This window comes from Enhydra lutris, unplaced genomic scaffold (assembly GCF_002288905.1).
Source record: "Enhydra lutris kenyoni isolate GAN:26980312 unplaced genomic scaffold, ASM228890v2 scaffoldscaffold6, whole genome shotgun sequence".
In the NCBI taxonomy this organism is placed as follows: domain Eukaryota; kingdom Metazoa; phylum Chordata; class Mammalia; order Carnivora; family Mustelidae; genus Enhydra; species Enhydra lutris.
The window spans coordinates 27,668,098-27,693,629 of NW_019154090.1; the positions used below are offsets into that span (position 1 = coordinate 27,668,098).

The window sequence follows — 25,532 nt, forward strand, 5'->3', positions numbered from 1 at the left end:
TTGACGATGAAGAATGGCCTGGAACAGAATATACAAAACCCTCAAACAAAACCAAGAAAGAAGGGGGTAGAGGGGTAGGTTAGAAATAATGGGAGGGCAGCGACCCATGCCTGCCACATTTGATGGTAAGAGAGATGGCAGCCCTAGATCAGTGCCCCCTCATTTTTGGAAAGCAGAAATTACTGGTCCTTGAAGTGCTAAACACGGGGAACCCCTGGAACAAAAGACTGGTTTTCAAACCAGATCCTCTGTGGCCCTGAATTCCTTAGGGGCTGCTGTTAGGGCGAGAACATGGCAAGAAGGGGTCAAAGTGGCTCCCAATCTTCCTTCAACCCAAGAGCTGCCATTTTTATCTGAGTATTATACTGAGCATCCACTTAAATTTCCACTTGATGTACACGTGTCTACATGTGTTTATCTGTATATATGTGTGTATATGTAAAATGTGTTTTATTATATATTTTTATATATACATTTTATATATATATTTTTAAGTATTTAGATGGATGGGTAGGTTGATTGATCGGTTGATTAATTGATAGATCTAGAAAGATACATAGCAAGTGTACGATCTTAAGAGGGCCAGAGGTGGCAGACTGGTGACCACTGGAGCCCAAGTCAGTGTTTAAAATCTCTTTGACTTTTGAATGTCTTTACCCTGGCTGCATACTCTGCATTACCCTACAGATTCAAACATTTCCTGACATTTTTTTAATATCACAATTCCCATATTTATATTAATTTTCATATAAATTAATTCACCCTCCTCACACATTTATATTAATTTTAATGTCACTCGAGTCACACATTTTTATTAATTTTAATGCCATCCAATTCACATCTATATTCACCGTCTGGGGCCCTGTGCATTCGGTGTGTAACCCCACCCACCTCCCCCCCGCCGCCCCCTGCCCCCCCCTCCCCCCGCACCAAACACACCAGGGTGCTAACTAACAATGGTTCTTTCTGGGTCGTGGGTCATTTTTAATTTTTCCTTTTTCCTGGTCTGGCCTGTCTAATTTTGCTAAAGTAAACAGACATGGCTTTTGTAATAAGGGGAAAAGACGCCATTTTAATTAAAAAGTAATAACAATGTGGCCTGTGATCCCGTGGGCTGTTTGGGCCGTGCTCCATCGGCCCCCACTGAGCCTGGCTCTTCTGGGCTGCGCCTGCCTCCCATTCGGCCTCGACGGTGTCGCCAAGACTGGGGTGCCGGCCTCACTCTGTGAGTGAGGTTCTCCCCAGAGCTGTGAGTGGGAGTCGGAGGGCTGGACGATCTCGGAAGAACGAGCCCTTCCCGCAAGAGCTTAGAAGGTCAGTCGGGTTCTGAGGTCCTTTGAAACGCTGAACTCCAGCGTGGGGACACAGTTCCTGCAAATGCCAACTGCTTCGCCCTGGCTGAGGCTGTTGATAGATATACTGCTTTCAGCTAATACGGCATTATCACAACACGGTTCCACCCTCAGCTACTGCAAGCCACCAGGACCACATCTGGTTTCAATCTCTTCTCATTACAACCTTTAAAAAAAAAAAAAAAAAAAGAAAGCTGAAATCTAAGCCACCACTTTGACACTCTGTATCTCACCTTCCTTTCATCCTCTCCCCTTCTTCATCCTCCTCTCTTGCTCTTTTTCTCTCCCACGCCAGAGTTTCAAACCAGGCCTGTGAGTTTAGAAACTGCCCAACCCATTTTACAGATGAGGACACTGGGGCCCAAGATGGAGCAGGGACTCTATCACAGACCTTCTTACTGATCTGGCAAGTGGTTGGAGTTCCCCCAGTTTCCTTATCGGCAAGGCAGGATGGTGCTGACACCCACGCCGCCCCCACCCCAAACTTCCCCCATCACCTGTGAGAGGAGCCCCTACCATATTAGAAGACACTATTGTTACTGTCTTTCCCGTCCTTCCTCCCAAATAAATTGTGGATGTTGCTATGGTTAGAAATCAGAGGAAGCAAGTTCTAAGAAGAGCTACTTCTGCCAACCATTAACTAGAAGGCTTGGAGGGAGAGTGGTAATAGCCTTGAGATGGTCACTAGGCTCTTCCTGCTCCCCTATTCTGTGAACTGCTTGTCTGTGTGTGTTGTCCTTTTTGAAATTGGTTCATCTTTTTCTTCACAAATGAAAGTACTTATATGTTCTGGTGAACAAGTCTTTTGTTGGTTGTTCATAAAGCAAATACAGCTTCTTTTGCTCTGTGGCTTACCTTTTCACTTTCTTAGTAGTATCTTTGGATGAAAGACATTCATAATTTTATAAGGTCCAATTTATCACTATTTTTTTATGGTTAGTATTTTTCTTTTTTTTTTTATGGTTAGTATTTTTCTGAAGTGTTTGAGGGAACCTAGCCTAACCTAAGCTTATTTGTTTTACTTAACATTTTATTTTTCAGATTTAATTTCACAAACCACTTGGAATTTTTTTGTATGATATTAAGAATCAATATTTCATTTTTCCCCGGCTCGATATTCAGTTGACCTACCACCATTTATTGAAAAGTACATGTATTTCCAGTATACCCTGTATTCCACTGTCACTTTTGTCCTGAATCAAGTATCACATACGTATCAATACGTATCACATACGTATCACATACAATCAAGTATCACATATGATCTCTTTCCAGCCTCTACTCATTCCATTGGTCTCTTTCTACAAAAACTATGTTGTTCTAATTACTTGTTTCCTAATATATTAACATAATACATCCTGATACCTGCTAGAGTAATTTTTCCTTTCTTCTTCAAGACTTTATTGGTTACTCTCATCTGTTTGGATTTTCATGTAAATTTTAGTAAATTTTAGTATGAGCTTGAAAAGAAAACAACATAGTAATAAAGGAAAGAAAGAAAGAACGATTTCTTAGAATTTTGATTGAGATTGCATTGAATTTGTAGATCATACTGAACACACATGAACATGGATTCTACCCATTTTTGGAGTGAGAAAATTGAATTTCAGTTTAGTAATGGAGAATTGTGACCCAGGCATTTCTGAAATAAGGGTGATCACAAGCACCAGAGGGGACATACTGTCAGGCATAACTCCTCAGGGGTCACTGAGAGGGCTGGAAACTTGGCCAGAGTAATCCTACGCTCAGTCAGTTTGGGAAGAAAAACACCACTGGCCAGAGGAAGGAACAGAGGAAGGGCAGAGGAAGATGGACTTACCAGGACCCAGTGCCTCCAAAGAGCAGAAAGGAGAGCCTTAGGCTCACCACCTGCCCTCGGTAAGGCTCAGTCCTAACTTTTCGGAGATAATGAACCTTGTCTAACCTTACAGTGTTGGTTTGCAGTTCAAGTGAGATCGTGGGGGGTTCATTCATTCATTTGTCCACTCACCCAACAAATGGGTATATTATATTCCAACTGCACATTAGAAGTGCCAAAGGAATTAAACAAATTGCTCCCCTAGAGGGGGAAAGAGACAAAATAATGAGGTGATAAAAAAATAATCACAGTAATGATCAAGGTTTATAGCTGTCTTGTGGTGGGTGGGGCAGCAGCTTTAGAAAAAGACTTGAGAATGCTCTATATGTGGGCGGCACACACTTGAGAATCATTCTTATTGTTCCCCACCCCCATTTTTTCTTCTCTAATAAGTAGAGGTCAAAATAAGACAAATTATAGTTAATTTATTCCCCCAACCCACCAATTAGTAAAAAAAAATTAAGATAAAAACTGCTAATGTTTAATGAGCTTACCCTGTGTCTGGCACCGTTCTTTTTTAAAGAGAGGATGCACATTAAAAGATACTCACATAATCACATAAAATTCACCTTTTTGAAAAGTGTACAATTCAGTGGTTTATGCAACCATTGCCACAATCTGATTCCAGAACATATTGATCACTCTAAAAAAACCCATCACTGTGAGTGAACCCTCATGTGAGCTCCAGTGTTTGTGTGATAACGTTGGGTCAATGTAGGTTCACTGATTGTAGCAAATGTACCACTCTGGTGTGGGGTTTTGAAAGAGGAGGAGGCTGTGTTGATGTGGGAGTATGGGGTATATGGGAAATCTCTGTACCTTCTGCACAGTTTTACTGTGAGCCTGAAACCGCTCTAAAAATTAAAGTCTGTTTTTTAAAAGGGAAAAAAGAAACCCCATCCCCATTAGCATCACTCCCTCACTCCCTATTGCCCCTGTTCCCAGCCTCTGGCAGCTACTCCTCTGCTCTCTGCTTCTGAGGACTATTCTGTTTCTGACTATTCTGGACAATTCCTAGAAACAAAATACAATATGTGCCTTTTCAGTCCGGCTTTTTTCACTTAGCATTTTCAAGGTTCATCTGTGTGATCTAACGGATTAGTACTTCATTCTTTTTTGGTGGCTGAATAACATTCTGTTGGATGGATAGAACACATGTTGTTTATCAATTTATCAGTTGATAGACATTTGGATTTTTTTCCACTTTGGAGCTATTATGAATACTACCACTGTGGACATTCATGTCCAAGTTTGAGTGTGAATAGGTTTTCGGTTCCTTTGAATATACACCTAAGACTGGAATTCATGGATTATATGGTAACTCTGCATTTAACTTTTTGAAGAACTGCCAAATGATTTTGTAAAGGGGTGACATCATTTTACATTCCCACTAGCGATGTATGAGAGTTTCAATTTCTTGATGTTTTTTTGCCATCAGTTGTTACTGTCCCCCTTTTTTTTGACTCATCCTAATGGGTGTGAAGGGCTATCTCGTTGTGGTTTTGATTTGCATTGCCCTAATGAATAATGGAGGTTGAGCTCTTTTCATGTGCTTATTTGTATATGTTCTTTGGGAAAATGTCTACGCAAGTCCTTCACCCATTTTTAAAAATTTTTTAAAGATTTTATTTATTTATTTGACAGAAAAAGACACAGTGAGAGAGGGAACACAAACAGGGGGGAGTGGGAGAGGGAGAAGCAGACTCCCTACTGAGCAAGGAACACAATGTGGCCTTGATCCTAGAACCCTGGATCATGACCTGAGCCAAAGGCAGATACTTAACTGACTGAGCCACCCAGGTGCCCCTCTTTGCCCATTTTTAAATCAAGCTATTGGGGGATTTTTAAATTCAGTTATAAAAGTCCTGTGTATGTTCTGGATACTATAACCATACCAGATAAATGATTTGCAAATATTTTCTCCCATTTCTTGAGCGGTCTTTTCACTTTCTTGGTCGTGTTCTTTGAATTACAAAAGTTTTAAATTTTTGTTTCCATTACTTATGCTTTAGATGTCACATCTAAGAAATCAACTGACTCCTAAATTTTTTTCTAAGACTTTTCTAGTGGGCAAGTTCTTAGATTTAAGCCTTTGATCTGTTTTTAGTTCATTTATATATATGGATCAAGATAGAGATCCACTTCCATTCTACCTGGATATTCTGTTGTCCTTGTACCATTTGTTGAAAAAACTATTCTTTCCCCTGATCGAATTATCTTGGCAACTTTGTAAAAAATCAGTTGCCCATAAATATATGGCTTTATTTCTTGGCTCTCAGTTTTATTCCAGAGATCCATATGCCTGTCCTCATACCAGTACCACACAGTTTTTATAACACTGTAGTAGATTTTGAAATAGGGAAGTGTGGACCTTCTAATATTGTCCTTATTTTCGAGATTATTTTCACTATTCTGGGTCCCTTGCATTTCCATATAGTTTTGGAATCAGCTTACCAATATCTTCACAATCATCAGCTGGGATTTTGATAGGGATTGCAATCAATCTGTAGCTCAATTGGGAGAGTATTGCCAATATTATATCTTCTTATATATGAACACATGATATCTTTCCATTTATTTTGATCTTTAATTTCTTTCAATGACATCTTCTCATTTTCACCCTACAAGTATTTCTCGAAGGTCGGGTTTGCTAACAACAAATTCCTTCAGGTTTTGTTTATCTGGGAATATCTTAATTTCTCTTTCATTTTTTAAAAAAGATTTTATTTATTTGAGAGAGAGAGAGAGAGAGAAAGTGAGAGTGGGGAGGGGCAAAGGGAGAGGGAGAGAGAGAATCTCAAGCAGACTCCATGTTGATTATGGAACCAGAAGCAGGGAACCTGAGATCATGAGCTGAGCCAAAATCAAGAGTTGGTTGCTCAACTGACTGAATCACCCAGGCACCCCCTCTTTCATTTTTTAACAGATAGTTTTGCTGGATGTAGCATGCTTGATTGACAGTCTTTTTTTTTTTTTTTTTCAGTGCTTATTACATCTCATTGCCTTCTGAGCTTAGAGGTTTCTAAGGAGAAATCAGCTGTGAACTTGCTGAGGATCTTTCCAGCTCATGAGTTACTTCTCTCTAGCTGTTTTCAAGATTCTTGCTCTGTCTCTGATGTACACTGGTTTGATTATGATGTGTCTAGGCGTGGATCTCTGAGTTCATCCTACTTGGAATTTGTTGAGCCCCTTGGATGTGTAGATTCATGTTTTTCATCAAATTATCTCTTCAAATATTCTGACTCTCTCTCTCCTTTCCTTCTTGGATGCTTGTCATGCACACAATGTTATGCTTGATGTTATGCCATAAATCTCTGCAGCTCTCTTCCTTTTTCTCCATTCTTCAGGCTGGATCATTAGTTGACCTAACTCCAAGTTCAGTGATCCTTTTCCTACCAGCGGTCATTTGCTGAGCCCCTCTTGTGAATTTTTCATTTCCATTATTGTGCTTTTCAACGCCAAGCTTTTCATTTGGCTCTATTTATATAATTTATATCTCTCTGAGAATTCTCTATTTGGTAAGACATCATTCTTACTTTCCTTTACTTCTTTCCACATGGTTTCCTTTGACTCTTGGAATGTATTTAAAATAGAGTATTCAAAGTCTTTGTCTGGGCTTCAAGCCTGATGTCTGGGCTTTGTTGGGGACAGTTTCCCTGGATTGTTTTCCTCCTGGGTAGGGGTCATGGCTTCTTATTTATTTTCAGGTCTCATATTTTTTGGTGAAAAGTGGGACATTTTACATACTATAACATGGTGACTCTGGAAGCCAGATTCTCTCCATCCCCACAGGTTTTTGTTGCTGCTGTTTGTTCTAGTGACTTCTGAGTGAATTCTCTAAAGTCTGTATTCTTTCTCATGCAGGACTGAAATGTCTCTGTTCAGTTACCGTGGTGGTCAGCCAATGGTTGAGCAGAGTTGTTCTTAAGCACTGGGAATGGGTGAGTCTCCCAGTCCTTGCTGAGGGGCCATCTGTGCATGTCTGGGCATGCTCCCAGGACTCAGGCCAAGGGCTGGATAACTCTGCCTCTGCCTTCTCTTCTAGCTTGAGCATGGCCCTAAGTGTAGCCAGAGGGGAGAGCTTAGGACCTTCTCAGATCTTTCCTACACATCTGCCCAGCCTGGGTGCACAGAGCCCTCCAATGCACACGGCCTTTCAGATTCTCAGGAATATGTCAGAGCTTTTCACAGCTTCCTGTGGACATGCCATTCCTCAGCTTTTCCTATTAAGCTTTTTGGTTAGCCAAGGTAAGCCTGTTGTTTTCTGCCAACCATTAGCCACCGCCTCAGGCTGCCCCAAAGTGAAACAGTTGCCTCTAAATGGTTTTTGTAAAATGTGCCCCCCCCCCCAGGGTGGGGGGAGGTTTTTGCTTTTTCAGGGGGAGCTCCTGGTCAGGTCAAATAAAGTCCACCTTGCAAGTGGGGTCTTCCAGGGAACCATCAGACAGGCCAAATAATGACAATACTCTGGGAACAAGGCTTTGAAGGAGATGCAACTGAATTTTGTCGTGTCTGGTGGCCACCAGGCTGCTGGATTCTAGGTCTACCATGGCAGGGGTGGGGGGCAGGCTGCAGAAGGGTCATGTCTTAATAAGATTTAACCATTTGCCTTGAATAACTGTTTCCTTGATTGCTGTGAGCCTTTGATTAATTCAATAATTCTGAAAATGTTGATTCTGACCATTTTTTGCCCATGTTTTCAGTGCTATAGAAGAGAGAATTTTCAGAAGCCCAACACTACCATTTTTACTTTTCTAACCCTTTTGCAGATAGCACCTAATTTACTTTAGGCCACAACTATGAGGTTAAGTATTGTTATTAGGATCACTTTTATTTTATAGATGAGGCATCTGAGGCACCGAGAGGTGAAGTGACAGGCTCAAGGGCATGCAGCCAACAACTGGTGAAGCCAGGATTCACATGCAGAGGTTAACTGTGGGGCTGGCATGCCCTCTAGGCTCTTCAGTCTTCCCCGTTTGAAAAAAGGAGCACTGGAATCAGGAAGTCTGAATTCAAGTCCTAGCTTTGTGGTTATCCCCTTGTTTGACCCTGGGTGCACCAGCTCCTCGCCCCCTGCCTCAGTTTCCCCATATGTAAAACAAAGTAGTTGGCTGATATCTCCTGTTCTTTCCCAAGATTTTGAGTGTCTTCAGAGCCTGGAATGCCCACCAGTTACTCCCCCATGAAGTTATGACCCCTGGATGGGGGCCAGGTCTGGACACTTCCACTACAGAGAGTGCTCTGTGCACCAGAGCCCATCCGTGGTGGGCCAGCCCCTATCACACACAGCTCTGGCCCAGCCCAGTTGCAGGAGGGGGGAGGTGGCTTTAGACAACTCCAGAGTAGGCTTTGTCTGCTGAGGTTTTCACCAATGATAGGACCGTTAGTTAGCTGTGCTGTGGAGCTAAGCCATGAATTCTCCTTCTAGCTCCTAGTCTGAGTCTCCCAAGGTCAAAGAGGGCTGAGCTTGGAAGGGGTGGTCCTTGCCTCATCCTCCTATCCCACCTGATTCCCCCACCTCAACCCTCATCCCCACCAAAGCCTGCAGGAACCAGACTCTGTGTTTCAGGCCACGGGATAAAGAGCTTTCTTTAAAAACATTTTTGTTTGTTTGTTCAAGTCTTTTCCCAATATTTGGTTTTAGGTGACCCTTTAGACCTCATCTCCCCCCTCCCCCCTCCCTTCCTAGGCTCTGGACATACATGCTGGGTACACTTGCACCTCAGGGCCTTTGCACTTGCCGTTTGACTGTCTGGGACTTCCACCTGGCTCACTTCCTCACCTCTTCCAGGTCTTTGCTCAAATGTCTCTTGTCTGGGAGATCTTCTGTGTCCTCCCAAGGCAGAATATACCTGCCTCACTCCTACCCCCTTTTCTCCTCATTTCACTTGTTTCCTTAAGACAGACAATTTTGTTACATAAGCCAATAAATTGGAGGGTTTTTTGCCCAAACCTGTTTGCACTGGATTTTCCTTCCTTTGCACATGAAGCATCCTAAGCACTGCATCCCTGATGGAGAACTTGACAATGAAACCCTCCGAAGACAGGCCCCCCCCCTCCCTTAACTCCACCAAAGGACTTGGCAGAGAGCTGGGTGTATGGGAGGCCCTGACCCAAAGGAGGACAGCCTGCCTTGCAGCTGCCACAGAGATGCTCCCAGAGGACAGCTGTGTGTGGGATGACAGCTAGGCCATGGGTAGGCAGAGGGAAAACATTGATTCTGATGAGCTGGCCTGGGCCTCATCCTCATTCTCGCCAACCTGGAGTTTGACCCAGCAATTGGGAAACATCTTTTTTTTTTTTTTACCTTGTTAGAGTCCAGCCAGGACCGGCCCTTTCTACCAGGCTGGTGAGCAAGGTGGAAACTATGGTGGTTCTGGCCTCTCTGAAGTTTGCATGCCGGAGGCTGGACTTCATCCCTGCCTCGTCCCTGGCCGTCAGTGTCTCTGACTGCCCTACTCACACCACCTGCTCACCAGGCCGTTCCCACAGTTGCTCTGGCCTGGTCAGCTTGGCAGCCCTGGAGCACTCCCATGGAGCGCAGGGACTGGGAGGTGGCATTCAGAATTCAGTGGATCGAACCCTCCTGGGGAGATGCGCAGACAGGACCGAGATGGGGAGTGACCTGCCTCAGGTCACACTGGTGTTCAACAGCATCCCAGGGTTGTGAGACCAGTTTCCATTCACGGGACAAGCACGACCACCTTTGTGAGCCTTGGTCTGCTCGTCAGAGGCTATAGCGGACTGTCCTAGATCGAGCTGTGAGGAGGATGAACCGAGGGTGCAATCCACCCTGTGCGCAAGGTCCCATCTAGACACTCAATTCCACCAGCTTGTGTCACCTGCATGACAACCCTGGGAGGCCAGATGGTTAGTGACCCCATTTCACAGATAAGGACACTGATCCCAGAAAGGCTGAGAAGCCCTGCGCTTGCCAGCATGAGACTCTGGGCCTGAAATTTCTGGGCCAAAATGGGCCAAAGAGAAAAGGGTAGAACCCCCTCCCGAGGTCTGATTCTCACCCTGTTCACTGTCTTTGAGCTATTTTGCTCCTCTTCGGTGACTAACTCATTAGCATGCAAACTCTGTCTTGTCTGGTAGAATTCACTTCCCTCCCTTTTGTGGGAAAACTAGCTTTGCTTCCATTTCTTGTTCAGTTCTTTTTGTCCATATGAACTCATGCATTTTTTATTTTTTCTTTGAACCGGTTCTAACATCTGTCTGATTCCCTCACTGTTTAACAAGTAAAATTAAGTCTTTAACACGTGCTCCCTTCCAGATACATACAAAAATCAGGATTTTACCTTTTTCTGAAAATGACCTCTAATAGAGATGTAGAAATCAGTGCCAGATCCTCTGGCAATAGTCCTATAGATCAACCTTCCTATGGCTCCTTGCTTCCCTCCAGTGCTCAGGACTCAGCCCTGTCTCGGGTATTTTCCAGATGTTGCTCCTATATGACACTACCCTTTACCCTTCACTTTACAATGAAGTAATGAGGAAATTAGGGCTCAGAGAGGCAGAGCAATGGAGCCCAGGTTACACAGCTAAAGCCAACACTTTCTTCCTCTGAAGCTACGTGTGTGTGTGTGTGTGTGTGAGAGAGAGAGAGAGAGAGAAAGAGAGAGAGATTGTGTGTGTGTCCTGCCTACTTGACTACATGGTGACTCCAGCTCTAGGTGGAATCCAAAGAAATGGCCTGGTATATAACGGGGGTCTGGGTGGGGCTGGAGCTAAAAAGGCCTCCAGAGGCCTTGGCTGGTGCCTCAATCTCAAGGGAACAAAGCTGCAATGTTACAGTTGGTGTCTTTGACTCCTCCAAATCTGAAAGAAGGACCCAGGCCTATGCAGCAGCCCCCTACTGCCCCTTCTGACATCTCCCTACTAAGAAACGTGCCCAAAGTCAAACCACTTGAAAGTGATAGAGCCAGGACTTGAACCCAAGAAGTCTGACCTTGCACGCTACAGTCTTCAACTTCCGGAGAGAAATCCAAGTTTGATCTTCTCAGCTGTGTGACCTTGGGCACATTATTGAACCCCTCTGAGCTCTTCAACCTCTCACCAAGTAGTTACGAAAATGGAATTGGAGAACGTGAGAAGAGTGCTAGACACATGGTAAATTCTCAATAAATAGCAGCTGCTTTCCAAGGGCTCATTAGCTCAAATAATGAGGCACCACTTAGGAGCCCCTGCCATGGGCCAGGCACCATGGGAGGCACTTTAGTGACATCATCTCCAGGAATCCTCTCTGACAACCCCACTGGAGACACAATTATAATCCCTATTTGACAGTTTGATAAGTCATCTCCCCCAAGTTGCACAGAGAGTAAGCACTGAGACTGAAATGTAAACCCAGGCTGCCTGACTCCAAGATCTAGACACTTTTTCCAATCTATGCATTTGTTCTTTTATTTGTTAATTCAACAAATATTTATTGGGACCCACTATGTGTGCCAGGCACTGTTCTAGGAGCTGGAGGGAGGGCAGTGAACCAAACAGATGCCATTCTTGCACTCATGAAGCTGATGCTCTAGTTAGGGGAGCAACTGGCCTCTCCATGAGGCTGATCACCCATGCCAGGGGCCACACCAGGTGGGGCAAGGGCCTGATGGGACTTCGGGGCTGGAGATGGAAGGGGCTGAGGTTGGGGGGGAGGGGAGAGGATCAGGGCCAAGTCTGTGAAAGGATGGATACAAAGATGTCTGCTGAAGGAAGTGGGGTATTTGAGAAGAAGAATGGCCTCAGAAAGGAGCAGAGCAGGGGCGCCTGGTTGGCTCAGTCGGTTAAGTGTCTGCCTTCAGCTCAGGTCATGATCCTAGGATCCTGGGGTGGAGCCCCACATCCAGCTCCTTTCTCAGCGGGGAGCCTGCTTCTCCCTCTCCCTCTGCCATTCCCCTTGCTTGTGCTCTCTCTCTGTCATATAAATAAATAAAATAAAATGAAATTTAAAAAGGAGGAGAGCAGACCCTTTGACCGCTGGGACTGGGGTTCCCTGAGGACGGTTTCCCCCTGGGGTCAACAGTGCGCAGGGCTACAAGTAGGCATTTCCATTTGTGAAAAATCTGACCGCACTGCCGTCCCCAGTCTAGGGCTCCCCTGAACCTCCCCTTAGAAAGAGGAGAAGGGAAAGGAGAAAAGCACCTCACAGCGCGTGGCTGCCCTCGGTGGGCATTTGGGTGGGGCCGGGCGCCCTCTTGTGGCTTCTCTTGTCTCTGCATGGACCCTCCTCGGTCGCTGTGGTTGGAGAGACTTCCCATGGTTAGACCATTTCTGGGGACAATTTCTCAGTCCCCAGCCTACACCGTTTTCCCTGTTCCCAGACTTACCAGCCACTAGCCAAAGTCTGAAAAACTCGGTCACAGCTCTCTCACCATCTCCTGTGCAAACCTCGGACAGAGCTTGCAGGCCTGCAAGCCCCTTGGACGCTGTCATGGGGCAAAGCCACGTGGTGATGTGTACCATCTGGTTCAAATCCTGTGTCACTGAGGAGCCATGGTACAACCTTCCTGTGCCTTACTCTTTTCACTTTAAAAATGAGGGTCATATTAGTTTCTACCTTAAAGAGTTACGGGAATTAAGTAAGAGAATATTGACCAATTTGTCTGTGAGAGCCTCAATACCATCCCCGTCCAGCCCACCCTTTTTCAGAAGGACTTGTTGGTGGGACTCCGGGCAATGGGAGACAGCAGAAGCACCTTATTGCTTCTCCAATAACAGTGGGTCCAGAGTTTCCATTCAGGTTTGGAGCTGCCTCTGCAGATCTTCCCCCTGAATGCTGCCTTAGGACAAGAGGCAGCTGTGATCATTGCTGGTGCTCTCCTACAACTTTCAGACCCCCTGAAAGCTAGAAGCAGGTTTCCCTATTTCTACATTCCAACTCATCCAGTGGGTTCCTGTACTGAACACTACTAATCATGGAGGGCTTCCTGGAGGAGGTGAGGTTGTTAGAATGATGCTAAGCCAAAAAAGCAGAAGGCTTCCAGTGTGGAATAATTCCATCTCACTGCCCATTTGGGCCCTGCCCCTCAGCTCACCTCTTCACGGTTTCCAGGGATACAGTTTCCAGGGAGCTTAGAATCCTCACATTGCTGTCACTTGGCAACCAGGAACTGGTGGCTGCAGCCACTGCCCATGTTCCTTTCATCATCTTGGGCCCTCGCCCTCATCTCTGGCATGGGCTCTGCCCTGCCCAGGTAGCGAGGGCCCAGCTGGGGAGGCACCTTCCACCTGCTTCCCTTCTCAGCCAATCACAGGCCTCACAGGGACAACTGAGACCCTTGTCAATGGTGGTAAGTCCCCAGAAAGTGCTGGATGGACCAGGGGCAGGATATACACAAACCTCTTGTCCTAGAGGATCCTCTCGTGGGCTCTCATCCATGGAGGACCCTGAGGTTCAGGGGTGGATGGAACACAGTACTGGCCCAAAGGACACACAGCCCAGTGCAAGAGACAAAGCTTACCTCATTCCCGTGGCACACAGATGCTAGTATCTACTCCGTGCTGCCTGCTGGGCCACAGACTGGTGAAGGCATGGCTCACCCTTGGGAACGGGGTGGGGGGGCATGGCTGGGGAATAGCAGATGCCATGGTGTCCAATTCACTCCTTAGCAGGCACCTCTAAGCACCAAGGGCCACTTCCTCTAAACTGCGCAATTCCCTACCTGAGGGCTTTTCATGTTGGGCATGAAAGGCTTTCACGTTGGGCATCTCCTCCTCCAAGAAGCCCACCCTGACCTCTAGCCTGAATTAGATGCCTCTTCTGGGCTTGCATGGACCTCCAAGTACCCCTATGTCATGATGGTCTTCACACTGGGTTACCTTTGTCTGTAATTCTTTTATTTCTAGACAGTGGGCTCCAGAGTGGAAGGAACTACAGCTGGTTCACCTGGGTCTGGCTCACAGCAGGTACTTAGGAACAGGACCGCCCCTGGGCAGCCGGCATGGCCATCCCTGGCAACACAGCCTAGGGAGGTTTAGCGGATAAATAAGTGAAGGAACGAGGGAACGATCGGTCAAATTTTCAATAACTGGACATTTAAAGTGTCTTAGGAGTCCACCAGCATTAACACAACCCAGAGTATGGTCAGCATGCCTGCACTCTACCGCAGGCGCTCAACTACAACTTCTGCAGATGGGATTCAGGAATCTGGGTGTCCTAGAAAAGTCCCAGGAATACAAAATGTGGAGTGATACAGGGCCAGGTAACAAAGTGAGTGGGGAACTGCGAAAGGGATGAAACTGGCCCCACAAAGTTGAGCCCACACCAAAAATTCATTCACTCAGCATTCAACAAGTATATCCTGAGCCAGGAAGGCCCTCAGGTGTATACCTGTGCACAAGACAGATGTGGCCTCTGTTCCCTTCTCACAGTCTAGTGAAAAAACAGTCGTTAAATAAACAAGCAAAGAGATACCTGCTAGAAGGTCAGGTTATGATTAATGCTTTGCAGGAAAGAAAGCAGGGTGAGGGAGGGAGTAAGGGGTAGATGAGGTTATTTTGGCTGGGGGTCAGGGAAGGTGTCTGCTGAGGCCAGTAGGAGGTGAGAGAAGGAGTCACTTAAAATTGAAGGAGCAAACCATGTGGGTGTATGGGAAAGAGCATTCCAGGCAGAGACAGCAGTACATTCAGAGACCTGGAGAACCAAACATGTGGAAGAGGAAACCTGGTTAGGAAGCTACTGCATTAGTCCAAGTATGAGACGCCAGAGGCTCAGACCAGGGTGGAGGCAGTGAAGGCGGTAGGAAGTGGTCAGATTCAGAATACATTTTGAGGATAAAGTTGACTGGCTTTGCTTGTGGATCCGATGTGGGCACAAGAGGATGGTGGTCCAGGTTATTGCAGCCAAGAGTGCAGGAGATGAGGGAAAAGTTAGAGGAGATGATGTCAGAGAGGTGTGTGGGGAGAGGGCACAGACCATTTGCAGGTTTCTGCAGACCATGGGGAGGACTTTACTTTCCCTGATGGGAGCCCCGGGAGGATTTTAAGCAGAGGAAGGATGTCATTTGGCTTGTGTCCTAACAGAATCTCTAGATGCAGAGTGTAGAACAGACTTTTGGGAGACAGAGATGAACTAGGGTGGTTTAGAAGCTGGTACAGTCATCCAACTGAGAGATGATGGTGGCTTGCCATAGGGTGCTGACTGGGATGGGAAAACTAAATTAATTTGAGCAAAAACAAAAAGTGGATTTGAGAAATGTGTGGAAGGAATAACAAGTAGAAAAAATCACAGACAGGCAAATAAATGATTGAAATTTGGTAGTGGATTAGGAGCTCCAGCTCTGCCTGCAGCAGCTTTGTCTTCTTGGAGGAAGTGGCTTCAGTTCTCTGAGCTCGTTTTGTCATCTGCAAAATGGGGATGATAATGGAACATACCTCACGGAGCTGTGGATAGGGTGGTGTAAAGGTTTGGGCACCGGATCTCGCACATAAACGTTGTCCTGGGAGCCAGACTACTAGGTTCTGGCACCATCTCGGCCACGCACTGGCTGGCTGTGTCATGGCGGTCAAATTCAACCTCTAGAAAATGGGGCTATCATTAATACCAACTTTATAGGGTCGGGTCGTGAGGATTAAATTAATGAGTTCAAGTAACGCATTGAGAATTACGTGCCAACTGCATAGTGCCAACTATTATGAATATATTTTAGCCGTATCTCATAAACTCTCTCGCCACAACATATGCCCACCCCGTTCTGCGGATGGGAAGTCTGTGGCTCAGAGCAAGGTGGCCTCTCCTGGTGACCGTACTTAACGTCCCGCCTGTGGCAGTCGCTCCAGCTACCTGGAAAAGCAGGATTCCCGCTAGAAAGAGCCCCGCCCCGCCCCCGCCCCCGCCCCCGCCCGCAGGTTGCCTGGCGGAACCCTTAAGTGCCCCGCTCTAGTTTCCAGCCGGCGCATTCGCGCTACTGAGCCGAATTGGAGCTACTTCCGGCGGCTGCGCTCCGCCCCCGGGCGTCTCCATTTTGGCCGCAGGTGGGCCTGGTGGAGTAGCGGAGGGAGTTATCAGCAGTCGCAGGGCTGAGTGGGCTCACCGCTCTGTGTCCCTTCCTTCCTCCGCCCGCAGGAGTCTGGGGTGCCCATGGCGGGCCTGGAGGTACTGTACGCGTCGGCGGCGCCGGCCATCACCTGCACGCAGGACGCGCTCATCTGCTTTCTGCACTGGGAGGTGGTGACGCACGGCTACTACGCCTTGGGTGTCGGCGACCAGGTACTCCAAAGAGCGGGCCCGGGGCCAGGGTCGTGGGGGTGAGGTGTCTTCTGCCCGGATCCAAGGGCCGGAGCTCTGGGCCAGAGCACTTGACGCTCCCCCGCCCGAGTCCCGGCCCTGGGATTCCTGGCACCTTCGACTTGGTGTGCGGGTCGGGGAGCTGCTCTGCTGGCCCGGCCGGCCCAGCACCCCTCACAACACAGCTGGGGCAACTTGATTTGGAAACTCAGAGACGCTCGCTTCGGCACAGCCTGGCAGTCCCCCAGGCCAGGATCGTGTGGACCGACACTGAGACGGGGTTTAGCTCCCCTGAGCGCCCCTCACCTGCCTGACCTCCGCCAAGCTCCTTCCCACACAGCGGCGGGGGCGGGTGGCGGGTGGTACTCACTTGGGCTTCCACCCGATCATCTGAATCCAAGCGCGCTTATACCCGCAAGCTTCGGTCTGCTCCGCCCCACTCAGGGACCCTTCCTTCGCTCCTCAGCACGGGCCCAGAGAGCACACACAGCTTTCACCTTTTACTGAAGGGCCCAGTGCAGCCCACTCAACCGCTGCCATTCTGGGAAACCACCACCTTCCCGCACCGCCCCACAGGTACACCCTTGCACCCTGGATGTGAGAACCAGGTAAGGTTTCCTCCCCAACAGCTGACCCTACAGGGTCAGCCCGCCTCCCACTCTCCCATCCTCAGGCTCTGCCCCTCAGAGCTGGGGGGCGTGTCACACCCACAGATCCCCCAGGACTGCTGGGCCCTGCCTACTGTGTAATTCTTTGGGGGGAAACTTTGTTCATCTTCCCTTTCCCTTGCCCATGACTTTCACCCTCCACAGCATCCTGCACATTAGCTTCCTGTGAGAACTGGGCCTGGCCCCCTTTCTGCCCCTTCAGTTCTCTTCTACGTCATCAGGGAAAATATCCTCCCAGCCACACACCCTACATACACACGGGATTCCTAGCCTGCCCCTCACTGTCACGTTCTTCTCACCCTCAAAACCAGTACCAGCTCTGGGGAGTAGGGCATCTCATCTCACCCCCTTGCATCTCTTATGGTGAGATTTTAACCTTACTCTCATTTCTCACTGCTTCAGTTCTCAAACTCCCTAATCCTTTCTTAGTTTCTCAGATGTACACCCAGTGTCTTAAGTTTTCCTCTCCTGACACGGAGCTTTAAGGATCCCTCCTCAAACAGTTTACACATCCTGAGCCCCGAGAGCCAGGCACTTCCTTCCACTCCCTGCGGCCCCATTCCTCTGTCCTTCAGAGCAGTGGGCAAAACAACCACCCCCTCTCATACTTAACGCCCACCGACAGGAGTTACATGAGAAGGATAAGAACTGTCATGGATATTTGGCTTCCCCTCCCCCTGGCCCAATCCCAGACCTCAAGTATCTCACAGGGACCCCAGATACACACTTAGCATCCCCCATCCCCACCCCTCTCCAGGCTCACACATCCTTGTTCCCTCTTGTAGAATCTAGGACTGGATATAAGGCTGGAAAAGAAGGGGCCTCACTCACACACCTGGAAGCAGGAACCGTGTTTTCCTCCCAGATAGCTCTGTTCTTGGCCTTTCTGCCCATCCTGCTCTGCATTCCACTTACCCTGCCTTTCAACATCTCAGGCCTTGGACCTGGTAGAGATGGGGTCTCCACTCATGAGTGTTGGGCTCCGGCTCAGTGTATAGTGTCCCCAACAGAAACTTTGTTTCCTCACTTGCCTCACTTCACCTTTCCAATCCTGAATGACTTTCTCACTTGCCCCAGTCATTTCATTTCACCTTTGCCCGGGAAGTCCAGAAAGTGGATGTATAGAATGGCATGGTGTGCAGTGGGATTGGAAAGGGGAGGAAGACTTACTTGTTCTTGCACTTGGGGCTCGTCCATGGGCCCTCAGTTCCCCCCACCCCTTACCCTGTCCTTCAGATCTAACAGGTCTGCCCTGCTCTCTGCCTCTCATGGACCTCACCTTGTTTACTCCCAGCTAGCTACTGCTCTGATACAGTTGGAATCTCTCTCCTTAAACAGGAACTTGTTACCGAGGGCCTGTGCGACTCCTTCTCTTCTCCCCGTTTCACAGGGACATATCAGCACTGCAGATCTGCTCCCACCACCCGTCCCTTCACACACCTGTCTGAAGCTCTGAGTTGTTCTGACAGCTTAGGGACATCAGTTCATATAGGTCATTGCCTCCTTTGGCATCATCCCCTTGCCAAATACTCTGGGTCCCAATTTTTCAGGTGAAATGTGCAAAAAGAATACAATCTCATTTTAATACTGATTAAAAAGACATAAAAGATCCTTGACTGATTCCTAAAGGTCCATCTAATTCCACTCTGTTCATGGTGCCACTTATTGAGTTCATGCCGGCCAGAAAAAGATGCAGACCCCAGATGTCTGGCAGGAGGCCAGAGAGAGTGGGGAGGAGGGTTTTGAAAGGCACTGTCCACTGTCCGTGTATCCACCCCAGCGCTAAATCATGCACGCCTTCTGGGGCTGGGTGTTCGTATTGCTCCTGGGTGTGTCTTTTTGCTTCTGTGCCCTTTCCCTGAAGAGCTGCTCAGGCTTGAGTTGCACTTGTCCTCCTCTGACTTCTGCTGAGTCAGCTTCTGTGGGAGTAGAAGCCCTTTAGAGAGGCATCTATTAGTTTATTTAAGAGAGGGTTTAATTTTCTGGCCTGGGACCAGCAGACTCTGCTGAGACCAAGAGTATTTACCATGCTCAGAGAATATTTATGTTGTCTCTCCATCCTCCTCCTGCGCCCCATCCTTGTAGGGGTGATAAGGAGAGAGGAAGGTCTCAGAAGTATGTGCTTCATCATAGAGTATATTGACTGTTAAATAGAAAGCTGAATTGGCTGTTTTTCTCTTTGATTTTATGTTGTCCTTTGCACACAGAGCAGTTGTGTATGTAAAACTTGGTTAGAAGAGCAGTGAGGCCACTGGCTTCAATAAAAATCCAGTACTTGAATTTGGATTACCTTTTTGGAGTCAGTACCACTCCTCCTAAGAGCTTTACAGAGGTGGCAAGGGGGTTAGGTGACAAGAGGTTATAGATGGTTATAGATGTAAGGTTGAGAATTTTGTTTTCTGTTGTAGGAATCTAAAGGTTATGACAAAAGAGAGGGAATGCCCAAAATGATCTGTTTGTGTTTCTTTGAGTGCATTTTAGCCCAGAGACCCAGGGATGAACTCATGGCCACTGAAGAATGCTGCCAGCCCCAGGACTGGGTGGACTAAGTGGACAACCATCTTTACTCTTTTGGGGCCAGTCTAGTGGATCTGGCTGGGAAAAATCTCCAGCCATATACCAAGCAACCAGGAGCTCTGAATGCCAAACCCAGCTCTGCATCTGACTTACTGTGACCTTAAGCAGTTCTCAGCTCCTCTGAGCCCTTAAATTTTTCATCTGAGGGTATTAAACCACACAACCATATGCTTTGGCTACTTTCCAGTTGCAGCTTTCTGGGGGGCCTGATATTTGATGTCAGGGCCCAGAACACAGTTGAAATGCCAAATTTGGCCTGATATCACCAGGGCCAGTCCCTCTTAGCCCCACCGGTTTTCCCCGTATCAGGGCAGCCCTTGGGCTGGGACCATCAGTTCGCCTGCAGCAAGAGGTATCAGCTTTACCTGACCCCAGAGTGCTCTCTTGCCCTAGAGGCCAGAGTCTGTGAAAGTGAGCAGACCAAATTATCTATATTCCAAGGAAAATTCTGGTGGGTCAAATGCTATATACAGAGGATATACATAGAAATTCAAAGGCCTCTGACAGAACAAAGACAAGGCACATTATCAAAATCTAAACTTCCAAAGGAAACCTTGAATCCACTAAACCTGTTACAGGAAATGTACGAAGTTGGAGGTGAGGGATTGTTTCTCTTGGCAGACTGGTTTGAGTCCTTTCACTTTTGTTTTTCCTCACTCTCATTTCTTTGCTTCAGGCTTGTGAATTTCCTTGTCATCCTGCCAGCTTTTAAACCATGCCAGTTGCAACATCTTGAATTGTATTTGGGACCACTTCCCCCATTGGATTCCCGGGCACCAAGGGTGGCCAAAGAGGAGAGGCCCTCATTCTCCACTCTTGGCCTCCCATTGTCCTTGTTGTATGTAAGGGCTGTGGTGCTGGACCTTTGTCTTTTGCTGTTGTTCTTCATCTTTTTATTTTAAAGATATTTATTTATTTATTTGTCAGAGAGCGAGCGAGTGAGAGCGTGCACAATCAGGCAGAATGTCAGGCAGAGGCAGAGAGAAGCAGGCTCCCCACTGAGCAAGGAGCCCCATGCGAGACTCGATCCCAGGACCTTGGGATCATGACCTGAGCCCGAAGGCGGCGGCTTAACTGACTGAGCCTCCCGGGTGTCCTGGTTCTTCATCTTTAGTCCAATTCCTCCCAGCATATTCTCCTGAGTATGAAGCTTCCCAATCCACTTTGCTTCGTGTTCAGCCATATAAGAGATATCCATGAAAAAAATATACAGATTATTTTCATGTGTTTTAAAAATTTTTTACATAAATGGTACCAGGCTGTAAATTACATTTTTTCTTAACTTCTAAGAAAAGTTTAAGTTCTATACATTTATGTGTGTATGTGTGTGTGTGTGTATGTATATGTGTACATATATATACACATATAAATATAAATATATATACACATAAACACATACACACACACACACATATTTTTTTTTAAAGTAGGCTCCTAGCCCAGTTTGGATCCCAATGCGAGGCTTGTACTCATGACCCTGAGATCAAGAGATCAAGACCTGAGCCGAAATCAGGAGTCAGGCTCCCAATAGACTGTGCCATCCAGGTGCCCCTTAAGTTACAGTTTTTAAGTTGCATTTTTAAGTTATATTTTTTACCCTATCTGTGATGCTACACTTAGATCTAATTTGTTCCTTCTCACTTCTATATAGTATTCCAGCATGAGCATATTTTTTCATTTCACCTCCACTTTGGTATTCATGGCAAGGTTGTGATGTCTCCTGTGTCTTTGTGCACAGGGTCTCCTCCAGGAATGGAGGTTTGGGGTCCCTGGGTGTCTGCTTACCCGAGTGTACCATATGCTGCCAGACTCCTTTCCAGAGGGTTTGCAGCAGTATAAGTGGCCACCTGCAGTGTCTGAGCGTTCCCATTGTCCCCACACCCACATGAATGAGGAATAGAGAAATGGATGACACCAGTGAGATGGGTGTGACGTGGAACCTCGTGGTTTCAGCCTGCACTTGTCTGAGTGCTGGTGAAGTTGAACAGCCCTCTGTATACCATTATCTGCTTGTTCTTTTGCTCGTTGATATCTTTTGCCAGTTTTTCAAATGGGTTCCCAATTTTTATTGTTCGTTTTCCAGGCATTCCCTTAATGTGCTAGTTATCCATTCTTTTTCATCTGTGGCCATGGCAGACATCTCGTCCTGGCCTGCGGCTGCATGTTAACGTTGCAGTGTCTGTTGTTGAACAGAAGGTTTCAGTTTGGGGAACAGTCTCAAAGACAGTATTATTTTTCTTTTATGGATCTTAAGAGATCTTTCCCCACCTGGAAATTACTTTGTTACCTTTTCCTATAGAAGTAATTTAAAGATGGTTTTACAAACTTTATAATGTGTAAAAGGGAAGTCCTAGGATGGTTTAAAAGGAAAAAGAAGACGTCACAACTCACGGGGATGCATTTTTACACCCACCAGGTGGGCACAGATTTTAAAGTTGGGCAGTGACAATGTTGCTGACCACACGGAACTATGAGGAGACCCCTACCGCATTGGTGGAAGTGTAAATCAGTACCTCTTCGGAAGACGGTTTGACTTTATCTTACAGATTGAAAGTTCTTTCTCCACACATACTCTGCAGAAGTTTATCCACCTGTGTACCAGCAGGTGTGTACACAAGTGTTCCTAGCAGCAGCATTTGTAACAGCGAACCTCTATACCTTTCACATAGGCGTCAACAAGTGAGCGTGTACCTGGCAGCTTGTACAGCACCACACCGCGTAGCTGTGAGCTGTGCTGCCACGGAGCGCTAGGTAGTGGACCGTGTGTGGTTAAATGTGTCAACACAGCGAAACCTCACAATCTCGAACCAAAAAGGAAGCGATAAAGGTGATGCCGTTTCTATAAATTCAAACAGACCTGAAGCAATACATCTTTTAGGGTTGTGTATGTAGTAATACAGCTATAAGGAAAAGTAAAGACGTTTTAAAAAATAACGGAGTGGTGATTATCTGTGAGAGGAGTAAGAGATTCATTAGGAGTACCCTACTTAAGGCGTTGGCAGTGGTGGTGGTCTGTTTCTGAAGCAGGAGGCACAGAGATGTGCACTGATGTTTTCTCTTGTACATGTGCTCTGTTTTGTGTGTGTGTGTGTGTGTGTGTGTGTGTGTGAAAACTGTCAGTCATTTGTGGGAATCCACTGCAGTAGTCTGGAGGGGAGCACACTAGGATCTTTTATTTTTTTGTCAGTGCTTCGGTGCTTCTCTTGCCGATGGTCCTGAACTTAGTTCAGGTCCTGAATTTAGAAAAAAACAGTCTTGGAATTTCACAGCATCCCTTCAGGTGATTGGCTTTATTCTTGGCAGGGGGGTGGAGAGGAGATTCTTACCAAACCAAGGCTGCAGATTCTGGACAGGTTCCAGCACTGGGTCATGAAGGCAGTCAGCTACAACAGAGGGAGCACTGGAGCAGGAGTCCCAGACCTCTAACTTGGACATTTTATTTCTCTTGACCTCCATGTCCTCATCTGTGAAATGAGTAAATGGGATTAGGTTATCTCCAAGGTCCTTCATACCTCTGTGTTCTGAGGTTGTGATCTTCCTCTCAACCTCGGTGTCTTCTCAGCCAGGTCCCAATGATAAGAAGTCAGAACTGCTGCCTGCTGGATGGAATAGTAGTAAGGACCTGTATGTCCTCCGGTATGAGTCTAAGGATAGGTCCAGACAGCTCCTCGTGAAGGCGGTCACCGTGGAGAACAGCATGATCATCAATGTGCTGGTGAGTCTCAGGGACATGTTGGCACCTGCTGGTGGGAGCGGACGTTGGGATCACCTTTGTGCAGCCCATTTAACAGTACAGATCAAGAGCCTTAAATGTTTGTGAGGACTTTACCCAGTGACCCTACTTCTGGAACTAAGACAGGAATCCTCCATATAGAAAAGCTTTGTGCTCAAAGATGCTCACCTTCTGGTATTACCAAGGGGGGTACTTCATCACAGGGGAATGATTATGTAAATGATTATGCAAATCATCCTTTCGATGACACCAGGGAAGGAAAAAAGCTTACTGCAGGCCCGAGCAGGGGCTACTTTTAGTTCTTTAGATAAACCTAGCCGTCTGCTATCCTAGTGCCCTTACATGTCTTATTTCCAGGGATGGAAAACTCTCCCCACCACCGTGGGCTGCCTCACACACACCCTTCTCCCTTCAGCTCCTGCAGATCCCTTCTCATTTTTCACTTCCTCAAAAAGTGTAGTTCTGCCTACCTAGTCTTCACCTGCCAGAAAAATCTAAATTATGCCTCTCTACTTCATCATTTTATTTCCTTGCTGGTCCTGACCACAGTTTGTAATTATGTACTTAGTTGTCCTTTGATTTGATGTTTATCTTCTGCTGCTGGACTCTAAGCCCCCCAAGGGCAGTGACTCTCCTGTTAAGTTAGTCTTCGTTGTCTCTGTGTGCTCATATGAAAGTAGCATGCAGTCTGTATTGCACTATACCTGCCTTTTTCACTCAATATATTTTGGGGGTCTTTACATGGAAATGCATGTAGATACACCTTATTCATTTTAACTAGTATGTAGTATTTTATAGTATCATAATTTATCCCTTTCTGTTTTTTTTCCCCTTATTTAAATTCAGTTTAGTTAACATATGCTGTGTTATTAATGTGTGCTGTATTATTATTTCAGGGGTAGAATTCAGTGATTTATCAGTTGTGTATAACACCCAGTGTTCATTACATCACATGCCCTCCTTAATAATCTGTCTCCCAGTTACCCCATCCCCCCACTGACCTCCCCTCTAGCAACCCTCAGTTTGTTCCCTGGAGTTAAGAGTTCTTATGGTTTGCCTCTCTCTCTGTTTTTATCTTATTTTTCCTTCCCTTCCCCTATGTTCATCTTACCCTTTCTGTTTTGACAAAGACTTAGATCGTGTATCAGACAGAGTTCTTAGTTATAAATAACAAAATTCCCTCAAGTTACTCAAACAGATGTGGTTTATTAAAAGAACTGGGATAGCCATTGAACTGTTGGGAGGGCTGGAGAAACAGGTTCAAGGCTGGGCTTTCAAGACAGTGTTCACAAGCACACCATGAAAACCACTGCTGCTGCCACCGCCCCAGGCATGAGGTGCTGGCTTGGGCTGTGGGCCCTGGAGCCCCTTCTCATGAGCTGCCCATGCCTCTGCTGCTGCCCTTGTGAGCAAGACATCTACCCTTTGTTGGGCCTGCTTTTCCATGTTGCCCACCTCCAAGTCAAACATGTGCCTCCATTTGCCACATCAGTGATATGCCTGTGCCCAGGCTGCAAAAGAGCCTGGCAAGTAGGTTTACTGGCCTCAGCCTCAGAAAGGCAATCTTTCTAAATCAGAGCAGACCCCAAGCACCGGAAGGGTATTCCACATATTACAGACATTCCTGGTATGTTCTTTGTGTGTATATTTCTTTAACCTGAATATTTAACTATTTTCCCATTAGCCCAGAAATATCCCCAGTTTCTCATTTTCTGTTTTCATTTTTCTAGGAAAGTGGGTCACAGCAGGTATCAGATTTGACCCTGAATTTGGATGATTATATCGATTCAGAACACCTGGCTGACTTCCACAGGTACTTCTAAGTGATGGCTTTTTCTTGGGAAAAAGAAGAGAGAAAATGGAATGGGGTGGAGAAGTCCAGAGAGTCAAGAAAGGTTAATAAAATGATCTTTGTCTTCTGGGCACAGTCACTTCCAGTACTAGGTCATGAAGGCAGTCAGCTACAAGGCAGGAAGCAATAGAGCAGGAGTCTAGAGACTAGGTCTCACACCTCTAACTTGGACATTTTATTTCTCTTGACCTCTGTGTCCTCATCTGTGAAATGAGGAAATGGGATTAGATTATCTGCAAGGTCTAAATTCTCTTTTCTATTTTTAAT

The 25,532-nt window shown here is 46.6% G+C and overlaps 1 protein-coding gene across 2 annotated transcripts in view; it reads left to right on the forward strand.

Annotated features, from left to right (window-relative positions):
- The first annotated feature begins 16,152 nt into the window (after nucleotides 1-16,152).
- The window catches only part of LOC111141447 (proteasome inhibitor subunit 1), a 43,764-nt gene continuing 34,384 nt past the window's right edge, over nucleotides 16,153-25,532 (forward strand). The window contains exons 1-4 of one of the 2 annotated variants that reach the window (XM_022494010.1): nucleotides 16,153-16,182; nucleotides 16,274-16,417; nucleotides 23,243-23,395; nucleotides 25,144-25,226. In XM_022494010.1, coding sequence (XP_022349718.1) covers nucleotides 16,289-16,417; nucleotides 23,243-23,395; nucleotides 25,144-25,226 — 365 coding nt within the window. In that variant the 5' untranslated portion in view covers nucleotides 16,153-16,182; nucleotides 16,274-16,288. Of the gene's footprint in view, nucleotides 16,418-23,242; nucleotides 23,396-25,143; nucleotides 25,227-25,532 lie in introns of both variants that reach the window. The other variant, XM_022494011.1, reaches the window with a different exon arrangement.